Here is a 25,124-nt window from a genome sequence, read left to right as displayed (position 1 = left end):
AAATTGTGTGATGGTGATGATGATGTGAATTTGTCATCTGATGTTGACACGGAAAATGAAACTGATGTATGTATGATACTGCAGTGTACAAGCGGACTGTTGTGCTATGCTAGTGAATTTGGTAACCTGAAGTTTTAGTGATGGAGTGATAGCTGTGTGACTAAAAGGTAAAATTACAATCAAGTGCATGGATAACCAAGACATTAACCCCATAAGCACTCTTCACAACTGTCAATGTTCATGTCAAGGGAAATGTGGATATGATTAAGCCTTGTGCTGTGGTGGCCCACAATAACACAAGGCACATGTTGATCGTGCAAATCTGGCACCGACATTCTACCCTGTTGACAGCAACAATATAAGGAAAGTGCACAAAGACTCACACTTGTGCTATCCCGATTGTGATGTCGTGCTGAGCATTGGTGACTGTTTCAAAACGTGTCACGTTAAGGACGACTTCTAAATCTGCATCAGCAGTGGACCCTCAAAAACATACCTTTTCTACTGTATGTTGAATGTTTGGAATTTACATGTTTGTTACATGTGAAAACATTTTTGGCTCATTTTTCTTGAAGTAAACATAAGGCTAAGAAGACTAAACACCAGTTTCTCCAATCCTGGTACTTAGGATACATTTAACTGAATTTAACTCGTCAGTTCCTATTAACTTATCTTTGTGAATCTGGGAAAGTAGTTTATTTGTTTATATACAGGTAGCACAGTTTAAAAACAACCAGTGATTGACCAAAATGCTTTACAACACTAAAATAATTAAAACATACAAAAATAAATGTGTAATACAAGAATATATACATAGGTCTGAATCACAATCTGATTATTTGGGTGGTTATGTTTCCAGGTAACGCTTGTGATTGATAGGGCGAATCACGTGTCATGTACTCTTTGTATTACTTGGCAGGTACCATATAACATGTTTATGATCTGCTTCTCGCAACTGAAAGGGCATGGCGGATGTTTGGTGACTGGCCGAATAACCACAGGCGTTACTTGGTAGGTGACCACCCAAATAATCAAATTTTGATTCACACCTGTGGATATAATAATCCAATCTACACCCTGTCAATTAAGTGAACCAGCCGCCGTGGTGCAACGACTGAGGCTCTGCCTCAGGTGCCGGTACATCCAAGGTTCGATTCCCCAAAAGGGGGGGAAGCAAAAGTGCGTACACCTGATGGGCCACAATAAGGGCAAAACACGTGTTGTGTCCTCTTTGTATTATATCTGGAAACTACTATATAACAAAAATACACATAAACACCTAAAAAGCTGGAGTACACAAATGAATTCTTAGCCTGGATTTAAAGCGCTCAATGGTAGGGGTTGATGGAACATGGAGAGGAAGACTATTCCACAATTTTAGCCCAGCCTTGGAGAAAGCACAGTTACTTTTACACCTCTGACGACTCTTTGGGACCAAAAGTAGCAGCTAATCGGCTGACCTCCATTCTCTACAAGGACAGTAAGGGGTGTATGAGGTCAGTAAGGTAAGCTGGAGCTAACCCGTTCAAAAACTTCAAAAAATGAACAGTAAAAGTTTAAAATTGACTATAAATTTCAGAGGTAACCAGCCTAAAGATGCTAAAATTGGGGTAACATGGCACAATTTCCTTGTTTTTCTTATCAGACGTCCGGTTGCATTTTGCACAAGCTGAAGACGAGAGAGTAGTATGACTAACCCCAAAATATAGCCCATTACAATAATCCAGACAAGAACAAATAAAAGTATGGATTAATGTCACAAAATCCACAAAAGAAAACATGTGCCTTACTTTGCTTAAAACTCTCGGATGATAAAAAAAAAATTAAAGTTGGGATCAAATAAGATGCCCAGATTTTTTGCATAGGGTTTAACATAACTGGAAGGTGACTGTAGATTGTAGGTTATGTTCTTAACAAGATTTGGAGATCCAGAAATGAAAATTTCTGTCTTGCTCTCATTCATTTTTTAAAAAATGACTAGCCATCCAATGCTTAATGTCAGTGCATCTGGGCTAGCAGATCTCAAAGGGAGGTCCAACTGTGTATTATCAGCATAACAGTTGTAGGACACTCCATGCTTTTTTTCTTCTTCTAAATAATGTGGCTTAGGGGTAACACTAGCTAGCTGCAGGTGGTCTTCGGGATGAAATAAAACCCAAAGACTCCCTAGCAGTTTTACTATTTTTGTGAACTTGGAGCAGCATCAGCTAACTTTTAAGAATTAGAGTGTGGAGGATGTGGGCCCACCAGTGCTTGCTGCCCCACTGGCTTTCGCAAGAAGACACTGGCACTACCATATCTTAGCCGTATTACTGGCATATGAGTCATATTAATTTTTGTCTCAAGAAAGTACCTCCAGCTAGACAATGTTTTTAGTGAAAACTTCAAGCCTTGACCTCCATTGCTGGGGTGTTTCATGTGCATATTGTTCAGGCACGGCGTTGGCTTCATTTTGACGTCGTGTCTCTTCAAGCGTCATTAGTATGATGTCGTTGTTGTGCAGTGGCGTTTGCTGCATACATGTCTCCAGTAGTGAGAAATAAGATGCATGCATGCGCCATCTAGTGGCTGTGGCTGAGCTTGAGCAGAGCACACTGCTCCATACACACGTCTTTCATTTATATACTGTACAGTATGTCTAAAATGTACAATGGAAATAAAATACAGTTAAGCACTGATCCTTTTTTTTGGGGGGGGGGGGGGGGGGGGGGGTCAGATAATAGTCCATTAAAAGAAGCTGAAAGTTCTCTTTTCCAAAAAGGAAGTGAACAATTTGACAGTGGAGTATGGCTATTTACTAATCTTCTTGGCCATTCCACCCCACATACTATACCTGTTGTTCTTTGTGTGAAGAAAAGCTTTTTAACACTTTTGGGAAATGTACACACAACAAGCTAACTTACTACCCTGTAGATTAACTCATTTTAAAATAACATCTTACCTTGCATTGGCTTAAACGTCATTCTTTTCCTCATTGCTCATTATGTGTAGTCCTCCAATCAGGCCTAGTTGCCCTCCTTTGGACTGCTGTCTTTCTTTTTTATTTAAGAGATGGAGACCATAACTGTACATAGTGTAGTCCTGGTTAGGGCTCACTAGTGAGTTATGTACCTTAAGCTTAAGCCACTTTGACTTGTTACTCCACACATCAGGCCATAATGGGTACTGGAGGAAAATACGACACAAGCCTGCTGTATCCTTGTCAAGTTCAGCAACTCTGTACTCCAGGTGCTGCATCAGCTAGCATTTCTTGCAGATGTCCGCCTCCTGAAAGCAGCTGTTTTATATGGTACACTAAAAAACAAAAGATTGAAAAAAATGACAGCAGCTGTTGTGCACTGACCAGTAACCCTTCTGTAAGTATTTGTAATAACGGTTAATAATGTTGTCACACAACTTGACCTTTATCACTCTGGTATTCATGCAATTTTATAGCCTTGTGCATGTTTTTTTATCTGTAGTGAAGTAACTTACAAATGATTCTAGAGCTGTTTTTTCTTTTGTGTCTTTTAATTTCAATTTTTACATTTATTAAACACCCAGTTTTACTTTTTAGCACAACTGCAGCTGTCTACATACACATGGTCTGATTAAACATCTCCCATTAGAATTAGATCAGTGGTTCTTAAATCCAATTTTGCCAATTTCATGTCTTCATTACCAGCATCTGCCAAACGTTGTTCAGTGAGAGGGGGGCACCCTTTTGAAGATTCACTGACTAACAGCATCTTGGGATGTTTATCATTCATACAAGTGGTGACCCAACCGTTCGAGACCCTTCCTTATTCTCTTCAACTGTAATTCACAACTCAGTGTGACCCAATTAGACATATCTCACAAACTAACCAACACCTTCAGGAAGTCTGCTTTAGATTAATTAATGAGGATGCCAATGAATTGCATAATTTAGTAGTGAAGCTTGAATTGTGGAGGGGCTACAAGGTCCCAAACTGATGTGCATAATACTCGAGTTGCTGTACTTCAATAAAGATAAATCAGCTGAAGTTAAGCCAACACCAAACCCCTACTTTAGTTTCCCCTCCATCACTCTTTTAGTAACACGACCACTCCAGAAGATATCGAAATACTAATCTCTACTAAGATCATACACAGTCTTCAGGGGGCCGATGTGTGTGTGTCAGAGATGACTATCAGCAGAAGTCTTCAAGAACAGAAATACAGAGGCCACACTGCAAGATGGAGACCACTAGTTAGCCACAAAAACTGGGATTACAGTTTACAAAAAAGGACTTGCAAAAGCCTGCAGACTTATGGGAAAACAGACGAGACAAAGATGCACCTGATCAGAGTGATGGCAAGAGCAAAGTGTGGAGACCAAAACGAACTGCCCAAGATCCAAAGAAAACCACCTCATCTGTTAAACGTGGTGGTGGGGGTGTTATGGCTTGAGCATGTATGGCTGCCACAGGTCCTGGCACACTTCTCTTCACTGATGATGGAACTGCTGACGGCAGAGGCACAGTGAATTCTGAGCTGCAGAGAAACATCTGATCTGCTCAAGTCCAAGTAAATGCCTCCAAACTCACAGGACGGCGCTTCATCCTATAACAAGATAATGACCCCAAACATACTACTAAGGTAACACAGGTGTTTTCAAAGCTAAAAAAATGGAAAATTCTTGAAGGGCAAAGCCAGTAACCTGATTTAAATCCAATTGAGCAGGACTTCTATATTCTGAAGAGAAATCTTAAGGTGGACAAGCCCCCGAATAGGGGTGGGCGGTATGACCAAAATTCTATATCACGGTATTTTTCTAAATTATCCCGGTTTCATGGTATTCGATGGTATTTTTTTACCCCATGCATGAGTGGATGTTAACCACATTTTCCACTGCAATTACTGGCTAAGAATAACCTATTCCACTGTCAAGAGTATTGTACATTGTACAAAAAAAACATTTTAATGTGCACACCAGTATTAATACAGGTTTGCATTGCCCCATAAAGTGATAGTTTTCAAGGGGGTGGCACTAATGGAGAAGGTATCACATTGCATGACAGATGCAGTCAAAATATAGAACCTTTTTATTGAACAAATTTTGCAAAAACAAACTATAATTTTGACAACATATTTTCAACCATACAAAGAGGCATTTAGACTTAGTAAAATATCCAGAAGTGCTTGTCAAAAATTGTATTGCACCGAATATGTCTTAGAAAAGGAATAAATAGTAAATATTTTTTGTAAACCAACTACACTTTCTGTTAATGTTAACAATCTCTGTCCACTGACACGTTAAAGTCACTTTTTCAACAACTTTATCATCATTAAACTGCATAATATTTAAACTAATAAATAATAACAATAAAATAAATAATTGTATTATTACTGATAGTTGCACTATTACTTAAAGACTTCAAGCCCAGGTGCATTACACAGTATTCACCAAATTAAAATAAAATAAAACAAGTGCAACTTGGTGATGACATCTTTACCAACTGAACCATCATTTAGGCAAACTGCATTAATATGGACCTTGCTTCAAGCTAAGCTATACTGGGAAGAAAAAAACTAACTATATGTCGAGAACAAAGTCAACATTTCCACTTTATTCTCGCCGTTTATGTCAAGATTAAAGTCGACATTTCCACTTTATTCTCGCCATTTATGTTGAGATTAAAGTCGACATTTCCACTTTATTCTCATAGTTTACTTCATAATTAAAGTAGAATGTCGTAAACTAAACTTCTTCCTAAAATCAATGTTTAATCAATTACTTAATTTAAATTAATGCAGCACATTAAATGCTTTGTGTTACGTTCCCCGACCCAGTGGTTAATCACTATGCTTCTTAAACTGACTTCCTCCGCACTAAGAGAAGACAGCGATCACCATACAGAATCCATTCACTTCATGATATTCCTGCTTTCTGAAAATTTAGAATGCTAAGATAAATACTTGATATCATTTTCATGATGAAATGCATTAAAGCAGGTATTACACATGCACGGTAGTGAGGCGGTGGTGCTGCTCCCTCGCAGTAAGGGGTCCCCAGGTGTATGTTCAGTGTAGAGAACTTTATGGCAGGTGTGACGAGGCTCCAAAAAACTGGATGTATGAATAGCTATCGCACAGGTTTAACTTAAATATTGTGTAAATGTTGGGTTTGTGATCTGCTGGTCGGAGACACGAACACAGAATTCAATGCATGTTCTTCTGAGCAGGATTTCTTTATTGCATGCATGCTGCCTCTATCTGACGTACCAAAACCCCAGTTCCTATCCTTCCTTTTTCTTTCACCACATAACCAATCACCACACGATAAACGTCTTTGTGAAATTAAAACTAGTTATAAACTTAGCCCACGGAGTGTTCAGAACTTTAAAAATATTTTTGTTATACATGTTTAATTATGCCATCCATTCAGAGTTGCACCCATCTCTGAACGAGTCGCCAGCACATCGCAGGATGAATACAAGCAAAACATACACTAGCAGGGTCAATATAGCACAACAAAACCCCACATCCTACATGACTTTGAAAGGAAACTGAAGCGCCGAGTAAACCCACCAGAAAAACATACAAATGCAAGGCAGGCACGCCGCCGTGCCCCCATATGATTAATGCATGCTTTAATGCATTTCACCATGAAAATTATATTAAGTATTTATCTTAGCATTCTAAATGTTCAGAGAGCAGGAAGATCATGAAGTGAATGTATTCTGTGCGGCGATCGCTGCCAGTGCCTCCTCTTAGTGCACTTAACACAAAGCATTTAATGTGCTATATAACTTATGATGGGGTTTGAGAAAATCTAGTAAATTAAATATTCATTTTATGATGAAGTTTAGTTTACGATGTTCTACTTTAATGACAAATTACGAGAATAAAGTCAACATGTCGACTTTAATCTTGACATAAATGGCGAGAATAAAGTAGAAATGTCGAGAATAAAGTCAACATGTCGACTTTATTCTCGTCATAAGCGTCAAGATTAAAGTGGAAATGTCGAGAATAAAGTCAACATGTCGTCACACTATTACACAGTACCCAGGTACATTACACTGTATTGAAAACAAATAAAACAAGTACAACTTGGCTTGTAGTATTATCCAGTAGTATAGAAACAGTATTTACACATCTGACCTTTCAAAACTAAAGTATCTTCAGGCGACGGACGTGACTCCTTTTTTTCGGCAAAAGTTCTTCTGTTCATCATGTTCAATTTTATTGTCGGCTTCAGTTTCGGAATGCTACCTATTTGGTGGTGTGGCAGTGAAAAAGAGCCCTAGTGCAACAAAGCTGGGTTTAGCGGTGTAGCAGTGAAAAAGGTCCCCACTTGAACAGTTTCCCGCTAGCACCATGTTCCGAACGTCGGCAATTTAAACCGGTGTTGCGGTATAAGAAAAATCCATATCATAAAAAAAATAAAAACGGTTTTCGGTATGAACCAGTATACCGCCCAGCACTACCCCCGAAACAAGCAGGAGCTGAAGATGGCTGCATTAGAGGCTTGGTAGAGCATCACCAGGGAAGACCCTCAGCACCTGGCAATGTCTGTGAATCGCAGACTTCAGGTAGTCATTACATGCCAGGGATATGCGTCAAAGTCCTGAATATTTTGGCTTTAATAGACCTGCCATTGCTGTGTCTAAAACAGGGTGGTGCTCTGAAATGGAGGGACCATGTAGAAAAAGTGTTGTCATTTCTACACGGTGAGACTGAAAAGTGTGGAAATCCCTTTAAATGAAAGTCTGCAATGAGCCCTTTAATCACATCTGAATTGTTTGGTTTGTAATTTTAAAATATGACAAATCAAGGAAAAATGCATCCCAAACATGGAGGGCACTGTATATTGGTGGCCTACACGCCTGTATATAATTTCCACAGGAACAACACAGAACACATACAGTACTGCACACAATATTAACACTTTCATCTCTTTTACATCCATGGGAGCCTCTATGGCTTCTCCCCCAAGACATGGTACCTATGTGTTTGTAATTCATAATCGGGCTTATCATTATATTGGTGGACTACACTTCTTTTAATTCCCTTTTTTAGAGGAGTGGAGGTCCGCATGTTCCACTAGTCTCAATGTCTTGTTGAAAGATCTCATCTATCATTTTCAAACTGCATACATAGCCTCTTGCAATCGCCATTAAATATCTGCATCTCTATCCACATGTAGAAAATTTCAGTCCTGTGTCTACAAACTTCCATTCTAAAAGTGCACTGACATTAAGCTGCTGCGGATCATTTTACAGCATTTGTACTTCAGCCTCATTTTCCCAGTGGGGTGGCTTTAGCGTGGAGTTTACATTTCCCCTATGTTCAATTGGTCTTCCACTGGGTACTGTACCCTCTTTTCTCAGTCCAAAGATGTGCACTTACCCCAGTATAAGTGCCTAAGTGATGGTGAGTACTGCGGTGGGCTGGTGCCCTACCCGAGGTTTGTTTCCTGCCTTGCACCCTGTGTTGGCTGGGAATGGCTCCAGCAGACCCCCGTGACCCTGTAGTTAGGATATAGCAGGTTGGATGACGGATGGATGATGAGGAGTATATAAATTAGTGCTGTATTGGTTCCTACTTTATACTCCTCATCTAAGATAGAATGCAACTCCCTGTGTACCTCCTCTGAAGAAGTGGAGACAGAAAATAGGTGGCTGATGTTCAGTTATTACATTAACCCCTCTTTCACTCTGTTGGGAAAGAACAAAGAAATCATGTCATTTGAGCACTGTCTCCCAATCCATCCATCCATTATCCCACCCTATATATCCTAACTACAGGGTCACGGGGGTCTGCTGGAGCCAATCCCAGGCAACACAGGGTGCAAGGTAGGAAACAAACCCTTGGCAGGGCACCAGCCCACTGCAGGGCGTGTGCGCACACACACACACACATACCAAGCACACACACTAGGGACAATTTAGGATCGGCAATGCACCTAACCTGCATGTCTTTGGACTGTGGGAGGAAACTGGAGCACCCGGAGAAAACCCACGCAGACACTGGGAGAACATGCAAACTCCACACAGGGAGGACCCAGGAAGTGAACCCAGGTCTCCTAATTGCGAGGCAGCAGCGCTACCCACTGCGCCACCGTGTCGCCCATCTCCCAATCCTCTACTCTATATTGTGATGGATAGGTCGCATGAATTGGCGTCCTGGCAGGGAAGACACAAGGTTCATTGTCTACACAGGAGGCCAGCCCTTCGGAGCCACAAGAAGGAAGGTGAAGATCATCCTGCCTCAACCAGCAGACAGACAAAAGATGCCAGTGTAGCAGAGGGTACACTGGCATCTCTAGCAGAGCTGGACTGAGGAATAATAACAGGTGGAAGGGCAGAGGGAGACAACCTGGCAGGGCGATACGCTCCCCTGATGCACTAAATGGCAGCCTCTTTGGACAGCCGTAAGGCATGCTGGGAACTGTAGTTTCATTAGAGCAGCCTTATCAGGTTCCATGGATGCCATAAGGGCCCATCACCTCTACTTTGTGAGACTTCAGTTTGATCCAGAAGTACTTCCAATGGGCTATGCTATAGCACCAGAAATACTCCCAAGTGTAAGATAAAACAAGCTCTTCAACCTCATCCAGGCAACTTGGAGTCGGGTATAAGGACTACGCTCAGCTTGAGGAGTGGATGGAGAAGAACATAATTTTCAAAGCCTTTTGTAAGGTACTTTATTGTAATAAAACTTGTATTTAAACCCGGGACTTGTGTAGTGGTGGTTGTGTCTGGGGTTTGCAATGCCCCCCTACTGGTCACAGAATATAACTAAATTCATCTACAAAACTGATCCATTAGAACTTTTCAGGTCCATGAGCAACGATTGATAGAAATTAAGTAAACTAAGTAAGTAACCTAAAGTTGCCTTGATTCATTTTAATAAATCGGTTGTTTAAACAGACACGGACAGCATTACTGAGATTGGGCATATGAACGGCTTCAGAGTTACACTTTTATTTTTTATTTGCTTAGACATTATTTGCGTTGGGTGTTAGTCAGACGTTGCATACTATAGAGGTGGAGGAACTAAACACAGATAAGAAAGGACCTTCAGAGAATTGAATGTGTACAGTAAACTGATAACATATCGCAGAATTGAGGGAAATACATGTGCGTGATGACAAACTTGGAAAGCTATACTGCTTAAACACTGGGAACAGATGGCTGCCTTCCACCCTTGCTTGGGCATTGCAATGGTAGGCCATTTTCTGTGTTCACGTCCATGGATGTTTTCTCCTTTAATCTAAAATTAAGTGTATAAAGTGTATTTTGCTCAGTTTATAATTTTTTCTGCATGATTTGAATGACCCACTATCTAGGAAGGGGTTTTAACTCCCAATAGTAAAAGTATAAAAATGGACAAAAATTGATCTGTTTTAAAGACTTCATGAGCATGAAGTGCTAGTAAAGAAACCACAGCTATTCATTTCCACAGACCTATTACTTGCAGAAAACACAGTGGAACTGGTGATGTTTGTGGACGCCACTTCCATGTAACATATACATTTGCTGGTGAAGCATGCTGTTCTGCTGGAAGGTTTTCTGGGATATGTTGTGGTCAGGCAGTCCTCCACATACAGGGTCTGCAAACATTTGGTATAACTGATGTCCTGAGTTTCATTTAGTTAAATGTCTTGTTCTTTCATTCATCCTGAAACTCCGACCTGTCATCAACTGAGATTTTAGAGAGAAAAAAAACATTTACTGAATTAAAGAGATTTGAGCTCCGAAACTCAACTTTGATTTTTCTTGTGAACCTTCTTATTTGGGTAGCGGCTACGTTATTACTTGCACCTCTATTGTGAACCAGTAGCTGGAAAATAGAATTCAAAAACTTAACAAGCAAAGTACCAATGAGGCAAAAATATGCTTTCACTACAAGTGAGTCCGATCACCCTTAGTGCTAATGGTTTCCAATCTGCTTAACTGCCTTTGATTCTTGTCTCACTCCAGAATTTTGATTGCTGAACAAAATCACTTCATATAAATTCTATTCCGAACCGTTCACATTAAGATTAAAAAATAAAAAACCTGGCAGGTGTACATTTCTGAAGGGAGGCTTTGTGTATTGACACAATAGTTGGAAAATGAGAAAATACACTCTGAAAAAGAAAGATACCAGAGTGGTTCTGTAGAGCGTTGCCACAGGGGAACTACTTTTTCGTTCTTAAAAGATCCATCCACGTGAAGGTTACAGAAAGAACCCTTTATTTATTTAGACCCATAACAGGCTCCATACAGTAAATAACCATAAATTGATGGTAACAGATTTATGAAATACCAGTGGGTCATGATTTTAAAAGGACTCTCGCTATACACAACAGCACAGGCCAAGTCCAGGTTTTTTTAATCTGTTAGTGCCCTGCCAGGTAGCCTACCATACATTAAAGATGTCAGGTTTTTTCCCCCCCACATATTACGAAGTCTTACATAGCACAAAGAACCAATTTTACATGTAAAGAACCATTCCCATAATGAACCAGTATTTTTAAGAGTGTAAGGTTCAAAAATAACACAAGGCTATCCAGTGCAACAAGCTTGTTTCATTAGCTAAGTTATTCTAACATTTAATCCAGACACTTTTGAAAAATGACAAAGTTTTCTATTTCAACATTCAAATGTATGTTCCAGATTTCCAAAATCCTTTGTGTGAAGAAGCCCCTCCCATCTTGGGTCTCAAATGCTTTTCTTCCTAATTTCCATCTTTGTTATAAAGTATGAGATTTGTGGTTTAGTGGAAAAAATTCTGAATGGATCCATTTGATCAATGCCTGTGAATAAAAAGGATTAGGTCCCCATGTAGCCTTATCTGCTCAGGACTAAAGAGGTTTAATTCCCTGGGGCAGTCAGAGAAGGACGGGCCCTTTATTGCCACGGTGCATTTGGTTGCTCGTTTTGGCTCTGCTTTTTTATAGCTTGATGACCTGAGCTGAACACATCCCTTCATTTACATTTAGGTTCTATTTATAATTGTACACTGTCTGGTGAAGTAAACCCCTAAATCCCTTTTACTGATTGCTGCCTATAGGTCTGCATCTTCCCATCTTGTATTTATAATTAACTTTTCTTTTGCACTTTTCTACATTGAACTGCATTTTCCAAATATTTTCCCATTTTTTAAAGATTATTCAGGGTTTTTTTTTCCAGTTGTTTTGCTACCACCTCGGTATTTACTGTACTATGTGACGGGCGGCCGGGACGCCCCTGCTGCATATGTTCCAGGGAAGCAGCCATGGGCTCCTCAGTACCTCCCCCGGGACACTTGGTGGCAGCCTCCCTGGGTGACGATGGTGCCTCAGTTTCCCGCAGGGCTCCATGGGAGATGGAGTTCTCCACAACCCTGTGGGGATCTGGGGTGGCCGCCAGGGGGTGCTGCATGGATCCCGGAGCCAACCTAGACACCTCTACAGCCCTGCCCGGAAGTGCAGTTAGCAACAGGTGATCAAGCACCTGTAGTACTTCTGGGTGGGCTATAAAAAGGGCCAGCATCCAACACTCAGGAGCCAGAATCGGGAGGAAGAGGACGAGGTTGCCTGGGAGGAGTGGTGGTGCCAGAGGAAGGATTGGATTGTGTTGTTTGTCTTAAGTGCTTTATTTGGGACTTTGTTGTGGCTGGAGGAATTACGGGGAAGACGTGCCCTCCAGCTGAAGAAAAATAAAAGTGCTTGTGTGTTTTTACACGTGCCTCTGTGTCAGTCTGTGCCGGGTCAGGTGCTATATAGCGTCTCTTTTACAACTATCACTATAATTCTGGTGTAATCTGCAAATTTCACAGGTTTACTGAGGTTATGTTCACATTACTAGGCTGAAGCGACTCAAATTCTATGTTTTTGCCTTAATGTGACACAAATCTGATGTTTTCAAAGCTGTGTGGAGACAGAGATTCAGACACACAAAATCAGATTTAAGTCAATTTAATACGTGGTCCTAGATTGGATATGTATGCGATTTGTAGCCATGCAAAATGAATGAGAACGACCAGATTGAAATCCATGCGTTTTTATGCGTATATGTGTGGGCTGAGCACTGCTGTCATCAGCCAGCACCAGCAGTGCTGCAAATCAACAATGGAGGAGAGCTACAGCTGTGACAAAAGTCACGGTCTCCCCATTGCTGACTCCTTTCTCTTACCCACACACCTCTTAGTGCAGCAGTGCCAGCAATAGCTGTGAAAACAGCAAAAACTAGCCAGCTGGATTCTTTTTTGCCTTCTCAAGCCTAGTCATGAACAGCTGGCAAACTGTTCACCATCCTCCAGAGCAAAATGCAATGCGTACACTAGCTAGTAGCATGTCCATTTTGTTGTTTTTAATACCACGAGTCATCTGTTGTACTGCTTTTGATCTCATTATTAAACCAGTAACGACGCACTGCACGTTTCACTTGACTTACAGGTTTCAGACTCTTCCTCTGTACGTTTAGCATTCGTTTGCTCAGAGGTTGATGCGCCTGCTGTTTCCTGAGCAGCTCTTCTGTTCTCCACCCTAGCGGCCTGCTTCTTCTCTTCTTTCGTTGGCATCTTTTTGCGTTAAAACTGATCAAGTCAGTGTTTGTGTTGCAATTACTTTGTATGTTTTCTTTAATTTTTCAATTAAGCCGGCACTTAAGTCTTCAATCTGCCTCAAGAATAATTTAAGATATGAAGCGGTAGTGGTGGTAGGGAATGAGAATGGCGGCCGTGCTGCTGCCGAGAGTTGATTGCACAATAAAATAAAATAAAAAGATGACTAACCTTGGAGGTCAATCATCACCCTGAAAGCGGATAGTAGACGTCACATAGTATATGTGTACCAAATTTCAGGTCAATAGGTCAAACGGTTTGCGAGCTACAGATGATTTAAAATCCTGGTCAGACAAACGGACAGCCATGGTGGCATATTATATAGGATGATTTTATAATTATTTTGTTTGCATCGTCTTGGTGCAATTTTGGTGGAGTCCCTCACTGTCATCTCATGATATCTTTGAATGGCTACAGCATTTTGTTTACAGCTTACTGCATCTGCTGCCATGACATGAAAATCATGTAATATACTGTACTGTGATAAAATCATCTCGTTCTGCCTAACACAATATGACAGTGAGCAGCAGTCTCTTACTAATATTTGCATTAGGCGTCTAGAAAAGGATTTTAGAACAGGGATCGATTTTTTTTAAACCTTGATTTTTGCATAACCCTCTGTGGTTTTGGAACTTCGGTTTTCTTGTGCTTTTTTGGTATTCAACCCTTGCATGTTCAAGGACTACCCTTTGCTTTACTTTTTCAAACAGTCTTCATTTTTTGGTCAGCTGCATTTGGGCAGTTCTTTTCCTATGGCCTTAACAACATACTCTTTGTCTCCTGACAATTGACCAACTTGAAACTTAACACACCTCTGATGATAATGGCTTATAGCTTCAACATTATTCATAGATGCCAGTCTGCATTAATGGCTTTTTACAAGACTTAGTAAATTATGTCATATACATTTACTTTTGTCTGCTTTTCCAGTTGCCAATTCTAAAAGCAGATTGCTTTGGAAGGACCTTCTTCTCATGAGCCCATAACGTTTAGTATTATACTTTCACATAAGTAGTCTTTTAATATATTTCTGATTATAGTTTCCATAATTTTGCCCAGGACAGAAGTATCGCTTTTCATTCTACTAGGATCCATTTTGTATGTCTTCTTAGATTGCTTTGGAAGGACCTTCTCATGAGCCCATAATGTTTAGTATTATACTTTCACATAAGTAGTCTTTTAATATATTTCTGATTATAGTTTCCATAATTTTGCCCAGGACAGAAGTATAGCTTTTCATTCTACTAGGATCCATTTTGTATGTCTTCTTGTGGTTACCATTACTTCCTCAAAACAACAGAGACTTGTGTTCAGTTCCTAGCCCTGTCGCTGTCTCCATGAAGGTTCTTGTTGTTTTTGTGTTGGAACAGAATTCCCCTTATACTCCAAACCCATGCCAGTTTTATTAATTTGGCTCTAAATGTGCTTAGGTGGTATATGCTCTGACTCCTGAACAATCCTATGATGAAATAAGAGGTGCAGGATAATGGAGGTCAAGTGACTTGCTCTGTAAGCCATAAAGAAGGAACCTTTGCTTTAAATTATGTCACTTAACTATACACACATTTCAGGCTGCGTTTGACATATGGATACCAACCAATATGGACCCTTTTTTTTTTTGCTAGCTCTCATTCTTAAGATACTGAAAATGTTGGATGTGATTAGTGCTTTCATTTGAAGTATGCATCTCTCTGTGTATTCCATAATGCTTCCCGATGCAAGATTTACTTTAGTTCACTTCAGTAGAATGTCTGTTACAGGCAAAATCTCTCTGGATTTCATAAGATGTGTGACTGGTGCTAGTGGACATGCTGTGGTGCTGTTCGTGTTTTGCTGGAACTGTATTCAAAGACTATAAAGTGGCATCTTACAGAATTGTGCATTATGGTATTGTGAAACAACACTCCAGAAAACATGGAAGAAGTGATCTTTTTCTCAACAAATATAATGCAATTTTTAGATTGAAAAAATGGAAAAAGCGGAGGATCAGCAATATATTATTAGAATAGAAGGTTAATAAATAACGACAAATATCAATAGAATTTTTTTTTGCCGGCTATCTTTGGACATTTATCATGAAATCCTCAGGGTCTTTTTTATTTAATCGTATGAAACAGCCAAGTTTTACGTGTCAGTTCCCACAAAGCAAGTCCTCCATGTGTATAAAAGCGTAGCACTAGTCCATCAGCAGATAGACATGACAATGCTGAAGTGTGTGGTCCCTTGCGTTTCTTGTAGCTGGTGGTAAGAATTGCTTTGTACTTCCTTTTTTTGTTGTTGGATTCAATTACCTGCATGTACGAAAAATTTTGTTTTTAAAAATGTAGTTAAAAAGAACTAAAATTTTTGTTTTAATTGCTCCCAGTTAGACCAAGCAGTTGTTAGCAGTTTGTGCTGTCAGGTAGCTAATAATCGACTCTAAGCTATCAGGGATGAAAACGTTTTGCAGTGATAAAGCAGGAGGGCTGGGTTTGACACTTCACTATACAGTGAAGAGGTTATACCACAGTATCCAAAAACATTTGCATTAAGGAACAGGAATGCAAGATTTGGTAACTAAATTGACAAAAAGGACGTCAGCTTCATTACTTAATCATGCTGCCATTTCTCTTTTCCAGTCTACAGCTGTGGGGTGCAAGATGTACCCCCCCTTCTTTCTAGGGTCGTTGGAGGAGTGGATGCACGACCAAACAGCTGGCCTTGGCAGGTATGCTAGCACGTTCTTAAAAATAAAAGGTGCCAGAGCAATTCTTCAGAGCAATGCCATAGGGGAACCATTTTTGGTTCCCAAAAGACCAATCCACTTGAATATTCCAGAAGGAACCTTTATTTATTTAGATCTGTAATCAGCTCCATACAGTGAATAACCATGAATAGATGGTAACAGATTTTTGAAATACCAATTGGTCATTATTTTAAAAGGACACTCACTGCATATAATCACACAGATTAAGTCCGCAGGTTTTCTTGATCAGTTAGTGTTCTGCTAGGCATCCTACCATCCACTAGGGTATTGTACCGTGTTAGCCATTTTGTTTCTACAAATTACTGCATTTTATCTAAGCACAAAAAAACAACTTCATATACAAAGAACCCTTGTCAGAAATAAATGATTCTTTGTCAAGAAATGGTTCTCTGAGGAACCACACAACCCAGTACAGTGCCATTAAAGAACCATTATTTTTAAGAGTGGATAGTGGATGATGTTGAAGTAGTGTGGCCTTTTAATCCCAAGGTGTCTAAGTATTTAGTTTCCATTCATTACTAATCAGCTGCTTCTTGAACATCATGGTAAATATATCACCTTTAAATGGGTGATGTTGGCTATAGCAGGAAAAAAAAAAGTTTTAAAGTGTTCAAAGCTGGAGACTCTAAAGATACTTAAAAAATTAAGGACAGATTAAAAAGCTGTTTCTGGACCCTAGGAGTAGCTTGGATGTTGTCTTCATACGTCATGATCCACATAATATTGTAAATAAACACAAGAATAAATAAACCTGTGTGTCACTAGACAACACAACACCGTAATAAAAGAAATAATATGGACAAACAAATATTTAATATTATGTTATAAAAAATGATTTAGGTAATGAGGACGTGGATTTTCCAACTTTTATAACAACAAGTCCATTCCCAGGCCTTTGTTGCTGATTTTATTATTACTATTAAACTACGTCAGTCAGTCAGTCATTATCTAACCGCTATATCCTAACACAGGGTCACGGGGGTCTGCTGGAGCCAATCCCAGCCAACACAGGGCAAAAGGCAGGAACAAACCCTGGGCAGGGTGCCAACCCACCGCAGGGCACACACCCACACACCAAGCACGCACTAGGGACAATGTAGGATCGCCATTAAACTATGTTTACAGACAAATATGTGACTTTGTGTACATTTTAACTTTGCTCCTTAAAAACTCTTCAGTTAAATTTTCATCCATCCATTTTCCAACCCGCTGAATCCAAACAGGGTCACGGGGGTCTGCTGGAGCCAATCCCAGCCAACACAGGGCACAAGGCAGGGAACCAATCCCAGGCAGGGTGCCAACCCACCGCAGGACACACACAAACACACCCACACACCAAGCACACACTAGGGCCAATTTAGAATCACCAATCCACCTAACCTGCATGTCTTTGGATTGTGGGAGGAAACCGGAGCGCCCAGAGGAAACCCACGCAGACACGGGGAGAACATGCAAACTCCACGCAGGGAGGACCCGGGAATCGAACCCAGGTCCCCAGGTCTCCCAACTGCGAGGCAGCAGCGCTACCCACTGCGCCACCGTGCCGCCCCAGTTAAATTTTACTACTGCATATTTTTTTTATACCAAACAAGTGATCAAAATAAACTTAATGTAATGATGCAATTTGGCAAAACACATTCCTCCAAATGATGCACTCTTGACCTTCATCTACATAAGTGAGTACTGTGCAACGTGTGTTAAAATGTCTTGAAAAATCACAGACTTATATGGGGAACAAGAGAAACGATGGAGTAGTTTGGAATGCAGCCTAATGCAAACGGCATCTTTTGCTCCAATTATCTACAATATCTGTTCATTTTCAGCTAACAGATTTTAGATGCTATCCTAAAGTGATAGCTGAGCTTGGCAACAGTTGGCCTATTGCAATTCCACAGTCAATTATAGAAGAATAGCTATTTGTTTACACACTAGGGCATGGTAACCATTCACTTACAATTAAACACAATGTATCACATCAATGTGCCACATAACATGTTGCATCTGTTCTCCGAAAAACATTCATGGCAAATGTGTCACACTAACACAGAACGATGGCCTTAAACCACAGCCTCCTCCTACTTCTGTTTAGTACAAGCTATCACAATAAGGATTTCACAGAGAGAAGTACAAATTTACTGATACGTTAAATAAATTCTTTGATAGCTTCTTGGATATCTCCTAATTTCCACCAACATTCCTCAGTGGGTTACCCAGTATTTAAATGTCCTACAAAATCCAAGTGCAAGTTCAAATCTATTGTTGAGTTTACAGATTACACTGAAATTCTTATTAGTTTGTCTGCCCAACATGGATTGTATTTGACACCATCAGTCTCCAGTTCAACTCACGTTTTTAGATGCACCAGTATTGCCCCAGTTTTTGGCTCTTAATTCACTGCTCAATAAGTACAATGTTTTCAGCCTACAGTATGTTCTGTAAGCTCCACTGAGCTGGCACCAAACAAGATTTAACGTGTGACCTTCAGAAGAATTAGTGATGCCCAAGTTAAGTATCCAATCCCAGAAGGCTATTGCTAAACATTTCAGGTGTCACAAATTCCAAGTTATCTGATAAAGGAGATTGTGACCTGTCTGCTACTAGTAATATGGCATTCAGATCATCACTGTAAGGTAGCTTGTATGTGACTGCGATAATTATTGTTCCATTTTCCTCACAGAATACAGCAAAACAAATGAGAAATTCTCACATTTCCTCTTCTTTGTGAATTAGATCTCTCTACAGTACTCAAAGAATGGAGACTGGGGCCATACCTGTGGAGGAACCTTGATTGCTACCAACTGGGTGCTGACAGCTGCCCACTGCATCAGGTAAAAAGAAAAAAAAAAACAAACTACAAACTTTGCCAGAAAATTGCAGCAATGTAGACAGCCAAGAAATTAGATTTAATTTATCCATGGCCCTTTGAGTACAAAAACCATTGACAGTGCTGAAACCAGTCAAGGGTAACAGAGGTGATTATAAGCTGTCCGCTCATCGTGTTTTTTCTCCATACTGTAAGAGAAAACAGAATGTCGCGTTTCACTGAGCACAAGGGTCCCAAGTGCAATGTGTGCTTACAGCGTATCATTGAGAATGAAGGGAGGTGATGCTACTAAAAGGGCAGAGAATTCTAAAACAAAATGCCAAGGTAATCCAGCAATGTGATATTTACATTCAAACAATAATTAACTACACAATTACATGACTAAACCCTTGTCATTCCTTTTTCTTTTAACTAATTTATATTCTTCACAGCTTCTGCCCCTGCTAGATGCTAGTCTTTTTTAATTTTTTATTTTTTTTTTATTTATTTTTGCATAGGATGCTGGCAGTTTGAGTTTCTAAATGTATGCCATTCTGTAGCACTTTAGACACCGAGACCAGAGGTTGGCATACAAGCCATTGTTAGATTCAGAAAGCAACCTGGAAGGATTCCATCTCTTCAAACCACTTTTCCAGTTCTTTACCAATATCGTTTCAGTCAATCAGCCTTTATTTTACATTGCTTCAGTCAGTGATATCAGAGTATATGCGGTATAAGAATATTTTGGAAAAACAAAAGAGTCCATCAATACATTCAAGAAATAAAAGTAGACATTTAACTGCAGAAGTAAACACTTAATATTAAAATGAGACTTGAAGTAAGAGTTAATGTCAATGCTTTAGATGTATAGCATAGTTTTGTTAAGAATGGCATTACGGTGGGATCAGCTGTGGAGTTACATAAAAAAAATTATCACTGCAACTCAGACTTAAGTTAAAGATGACGAAGTCAATGCGTGTGTAACATAAAGGACTAATTCTGATTGTGCATTTTGAAAATGATTATGCCATTTTCTACTTGTATTCTCACCTGCCATTGCAACATGACCCTAAATCATGTTTTACTTGTCCTGCATGGCTGCACCAGAATGATATGAAATGGTGTTTAAAAAAAAACAAGATTCAAAGCCATTTTATAGCAAAGTTTAAACAACATCATTGAAATCAGTTCTTCAAAGTGTTGCCACCAACCTCCACCAGTGTATAATGGATGTGCAAGATTTTAGGGCAAGTATTTTTTTTTTTTAGTGCTTGTAATCTTTCCAGATTTACAGTTTTTATTTTTAATTTCACTTAATGTAATCTGCAAGGACAACAGATATCTCGTATTAAAATAGGCCTCTTTATAGACCTACATAATTTTTTTGGTTCTTTTTTCTACAGGCTAATCACATAAAAGTGTGTTGGCAGCTATTCCTAATATACTGCTTTTTCTAATTCAAACAGAAGGGATCCTACATCACTTGAGCAAGGCCCTTAACCTGAAAATTGCTCCAGAGGTGCTGTACAATGGCTGACCTTGCACTGTGACCCCCAAAAGGATCACACAAAAAGACAGTTTCCCACGGAGTATATCAGTGTATGTCAGCGTATAACTGTCCCCTTAGACCAGGAGTCATCCGGCATTTCAGGATTACGTGCTGGTGGGCAATTTAATTTACTACTTGTAAGTGAGAACACACTCTTTAAAAGAGATTTCTTAAAAGCCTGCAACTGTAGGATTTATTGTCTAAGGCAGGGGTGTCGAACTCCAGGCCTGGAGGGCCGCAATGGCTGCAGGTTTTCATTCTAACCATCTTCTTCATTAGTGACCAGTTTTTAATGCTAATTAACTTCTTTTGCTTTAGTTTTAATTAACTTGACTCAGGCCCCTTAGTTGTCTCTTTTTTTAATTAGCAGCCAAACAATAATGAGACACAACGAGCCGCCACATGACCAGCTCACATGTGCCCGTTCACACAATATCTGAAAATAAAGAAAAGTGAAGGTCTCGGTAAGGTTGATCTCTCAGGTCACCAAAACATTTTGATGAAGAGAAAATCAACAGTTTTGGAAATGTCTGCTGTGGCAGAACGAGTGCAGCAATAGGCCACAAAATTAAATAACAGGCTTAATTAACAGCAAGAATCAGCTTCTCATTAATAGATTGGTTGGAGTGAAATTAGTTGGAGTTTGAAATCCCACTTTAGCTGCTCATCTGTTGCCTCATTTCATGTCTCATTTCTGTTTGGCTGCCATTTCATGAAGAAATAAATCAATTCAGAGGACTGAATCCTTAAAAACAGGGCTATTAAGATGAAGGGAAAAGGAGTTAATTAGCAGTGAAAACTGGTCACTGATTAGGAAAAGGGTCAGAATGAAAACCTGCAGCCACTGCGGCCCTCCAGGCCTGGAGTTTGACACCCCTGCCTTAGACAATGAATCCTACAGTTGCAGGCTTTTAAGAAATCTCTTTTGAAGAGTGTGTTCTCACTTACAAGTAGTAAATTAAATTGCCCACCAGCACGTAATCCTGAAATGCCGGATGACTCCTGCCCTCTTCATCTTGCTCCAGCGTCTTAACTTTGACCAACCTGCTTGATATCACTAGTTGCAGCGGCAGGGAATCCTAAGAATGTTTATAGCTGATGTGGTTTGGTTTTCTTTCTGTAGCAGCAGCAGGACATACAGGGTGGTACTTGGCAAGTACAACCTGAATGACAATGAGCCAAACTCTGTTGCAATTGACGCAGAAAAGATCTTTGTCCATGAGAAGTGGAACTCACTCTTCATCATGTGAGTATTTATCACAACTTACAGGTTTAACTTTGTACACTTTTGGTGAGGCTCCACATATTGCACTGTTAAATGTGCCAGCATAAGAAGAGGAACCTGACAGTCTTTCTCTGGGTGAGCTGGGTGGAGTTTTTCAAAAAGTGCCCAAAATTACTGGCTCTCACAGTTCATCTATGTTCATGGAAATGGCACTTTGGGCAGCCGCCTTCTCCAAATAAATGTGTGTATGACACAAATCAAATATAACTGTTATCCCTAGTAACATAAAATTTGTCAAAGGTTAAAAATGGCAGAACACAAGAAGGATAGATGATGACCACCACTTTCACCTGCAAGTTTCTTGATGTGATAGATGGTGAAAATTTGGTTTGCCTGACTGTCTCTTGCAGAAATGACATCGCCCTGATAAAACTCAAGGAACACGTCACCCTCAGCACCAGCATCCAAATGGCATGTCTCCCCCTCGATGGTCTTGAGCTGCCTAATGATTACCCTTGCTACATCACTGGATGGGGGCGTATCTATAGTAAGTGTTTCCTTTTATCAAATCCCCATGGCTCTTCCTGACTGTTGAACAAAGCATGCTTGTCACAAGTGGGCAGCACAGCATTTATTGTGTAGACCTGGTAGGAGTAGACTCATAGAAAGTCACTCATGTTACATGACTATGGCCAGACAGGACAGTATGTACTGAGGAATGATTTATACTGGAGTTTTACAAAATGCTATGATCTTTACACATACTGTATAATGGATATAATGATTTATTATGGGAAAATGTGAGCCATGACAGGACAGCATGCTACTCATTACTAAAACAATCTACTCACTGAGAGAATCACTAAGCTTAAAGAAAAGACCTTCACAGACAGACTTATTATAGGAGACTGTGTATCAGCAAATACTGCTTTACTGCACTAATGGGCATGTGCCCTCAGATAGCTATTAGTTCAGTTTGTTTCAATCTGAGAAACATTTGTTCTTATTGTTTTCTCCAAGCCAATGGTCCCCTGGCTGACAACCTACAGCAAGCCCTACTGCCTGTGGTCAGCTACGACATCTGCAGCAAACCAGACTGGTGGGGTGGCACTGTTAAGCGCACCATGGTCTGTGCAGGAGGAGATGGAAACCTGTCAGGATGCAATGTAAGATTTCTCAGTGTTCCTCTGGTCTTGTTTAGAAAGGAGATGTTTTAAAATGCTAATAACACTTTTTCAGCTATTTCCTTAAACTATTTTCAATTGTTGTAGGTCTGAAATATTAATTCAGATTTTAATTATCCAAACACATGTCATTTTTCTTTCCTGATTTTATCAAAAATATTTCATTATTCTTTCAACATATAATTCATTCTGAATGATGCTTCCTTTGCTCAACAAAACTGTTTCATTAACATTATAATTTCCCTAAACATTCCACATTACTAAAACACACACTAAATATTTTTCAGTTGGAATGAGAATTCATTTTGAGTAATTGCATATTCTCTTTGGCAGGGTGACTCTGGTGGTCCTCTTAACTGCCAGAATGCTAACAGGGCCTGGGAGGTACATGGCATCGTCAGCTTCGGGTCTGGCCTGAAGTGCAACATGGCAAAGAAGCCAACTGTATTTACCCGGGTGTCAGCCTACATTGACTGGATCAACGCTGTAAGTGCCGCCTTGTACATACCATAAGCAGTGGAAGAGGGATTTGTGTGACTGTGCAGCTGCAATCATCGTGGCACGCCTGATACTGCTATTTGACATGAGAACTATAAATACACCACTTCACTTGCTGAGACATGCCCCGTGAAAACAGGCCCGGTTATTATGTCAATTGGAGATAACATATGCAAATGGTGCAATGTTCTGCTGCACCGTGTTTAGGGTTAGCTCTTGCTTTGGGCTTAAACTAAAATTGTGACTTATATGTTTTTACAGACTGTGGTGGGCTGGCACCCTGCTCGGGGTTTGTTTCCTGCCTTGCGCCCTGTGTTGGCTGGGATTGGCTCCAGCAGACCCCCGTGACCCTGTAGTTGGGATATAGTGGGTTGGATAACGGATGGATGGGTGGATGTTTTCACAGAGACCTCTACTAAGAAAGTAAAATGTATAAATGGTGAATTTAGTCAAGAATTCCCAAGAACCCGATTCTGAGTATGGACATGCATTTGGAAACTTTATTCTGTTATTGATTGAAAGTGTTTACCTTGTACTAATGCACCCCTGATCTGTAGGTTGCTTTGTGTGCAAATGTATCAATTAATTAATTAATTAATTAATTAATGTTTATAGAAAAAAATTTTGAAGGTGCACACAAAGCTGCATAGGAACCCAGAATTAATTACTAAAATACATCTGCAGTCGATTTAGTTCTTCATTATTTTCCCCAATACTTCAACAAGATCGAATCTTGGCTAAGGAGAGTTATCCCATAAGCTTTACCTTTTTAATATATTAAAATACGTATTAACAAAAATTTTAACAAAAAAATAAGACTGGTTCAAAGCATGCAGGTGTTTCATTCTTGACCAGCAGATGTCATCTGGAGCATTTGAAGCCCATAATGTTAACAATTAGACAAATGCTACATATATATTTAATAACAGATTATTGGTTTCTCTATATTTAGCATGTAAATAATTCTGTATATTTTTTTCCTCTAGATAATGACAAGCAACTGAAAAAAAAGGAGTCAAAGACCAATCAAGTTCTGCATTTCAACTGACTGATGACATCAATGGTGCAAGACTTGTAAATTTAAGGAGTTTGTTATGCCTGATCCTTGCAATAAAGATAACTGATTCACCAGAAACTGTTTAAGATAGAGCCATTTATTATTCAGTTTTCATTGCAAAGCTCTATGCCAGTGTTTTTCAACCAGTGTGCACAGTGGTGTGTCATGAGAGCTACCAATATGTGCTGTGGAAATAATAATGTAGTGTACCTGGGTCTGAACCTGAGAGGGTCAAGCTCCACAGGTGGTGGGGCGCTGTCTGAAGCTGGCATAAAAGCAGCTCTGTGAACGCCCTGTTAGAGCACTTTGGACATGTCTCCTGGTTGCTAGAGTCCATCTGCCCTGGGTTTGTGGTCACCTGCGAGCCTCACAGGGCTAATGGATAGTGGGCATACGAGTTGCCTCTGAGGCAGAGAGGGGCAGACAAAAGGGTGAAGCAGCTTGGAGATGCCACAAAGTGCTCACTAAGTGCTGTCTCTGTGAACACTGATCTCAAACCTCCTTTTTTACCAGCTTCTCTGGT

General features: G+C 40.0%; 1 protein-coding gene across 1 annotated transcript; it reads left to right on the top strand.

Moving 5' to 3' along the window:
* Positions 1–1,344: 1,344 nt before the first annotated feature.
* LOC114656787 (chymotrypsin-like elastase family member 2A) lies at positions 1,345–24,679 on the top strand. Its single transcript, XM_051931272.1, has 8 exons — positions 1,345–1,480; positions 16,158–16,246; positions 19,016–19,113; positions 21,761–21,883; positions 22,273–22,409; positions 22,883–23,028; positions 23,380–23,532; positions 24,531–24,679. The coding sequence occupies exons 1-8, from the start codon at positions 1,345–1,347 to the stop codon at positions 24,546–24,548; spliced, it is 900 nt and encodes a 299-aa protein (XP_051787232.1). The 3' UTR covers positions 24,549–24,679.
* The last annotated feature ends 445 nt before the right edge of the window (positions 24,680–25,124 follow it).

The sequence above is a fragment of the Erpetoichthys calabaricus genome, chromosome 8, assembly GCF_900747795.2.
Source record: "Erpetoichthys calabaricus chromosome 8, fErpCal1.3, whole genome shotgun sequence".
Lineage (NCBI taxonomy): Eukaryota > Metazoa > Chordata > Cladistia > Polypteriformes > Polypteridae > Erpetoichthys > Erpetoichthys calabaricus.
Note: the sequence above shows the minus strand (reverse complement) of the source record. Positions and strands in the feature narration are given on the sequence as shown.

Bases quoted from the DNA above. Each gene is read 5' to 3' on its own strand.
- LOC114656787 (XM_051931272.1), top strand. From the start codon at position 1,345: ATGGAACATGGAGAGGAAGACTATTCCACAATTTTAGCCCAGCCTTGG. The intron at 22,410-22,882 runs GTAAGTGTTTCC...GTTTTCTCCAAG, and splicing joins TGGATGGGGGCGTATCTATA to CCAATGGTCCCCTGGCTGAC. The intron at 23,029-23,379 runs GTAAGATTTCTC...TCTCTTTGGCAG, and splicing joins GAAACCTGTCAGGATGCAAT to GGTGACTCTGGTGGTCCTCT.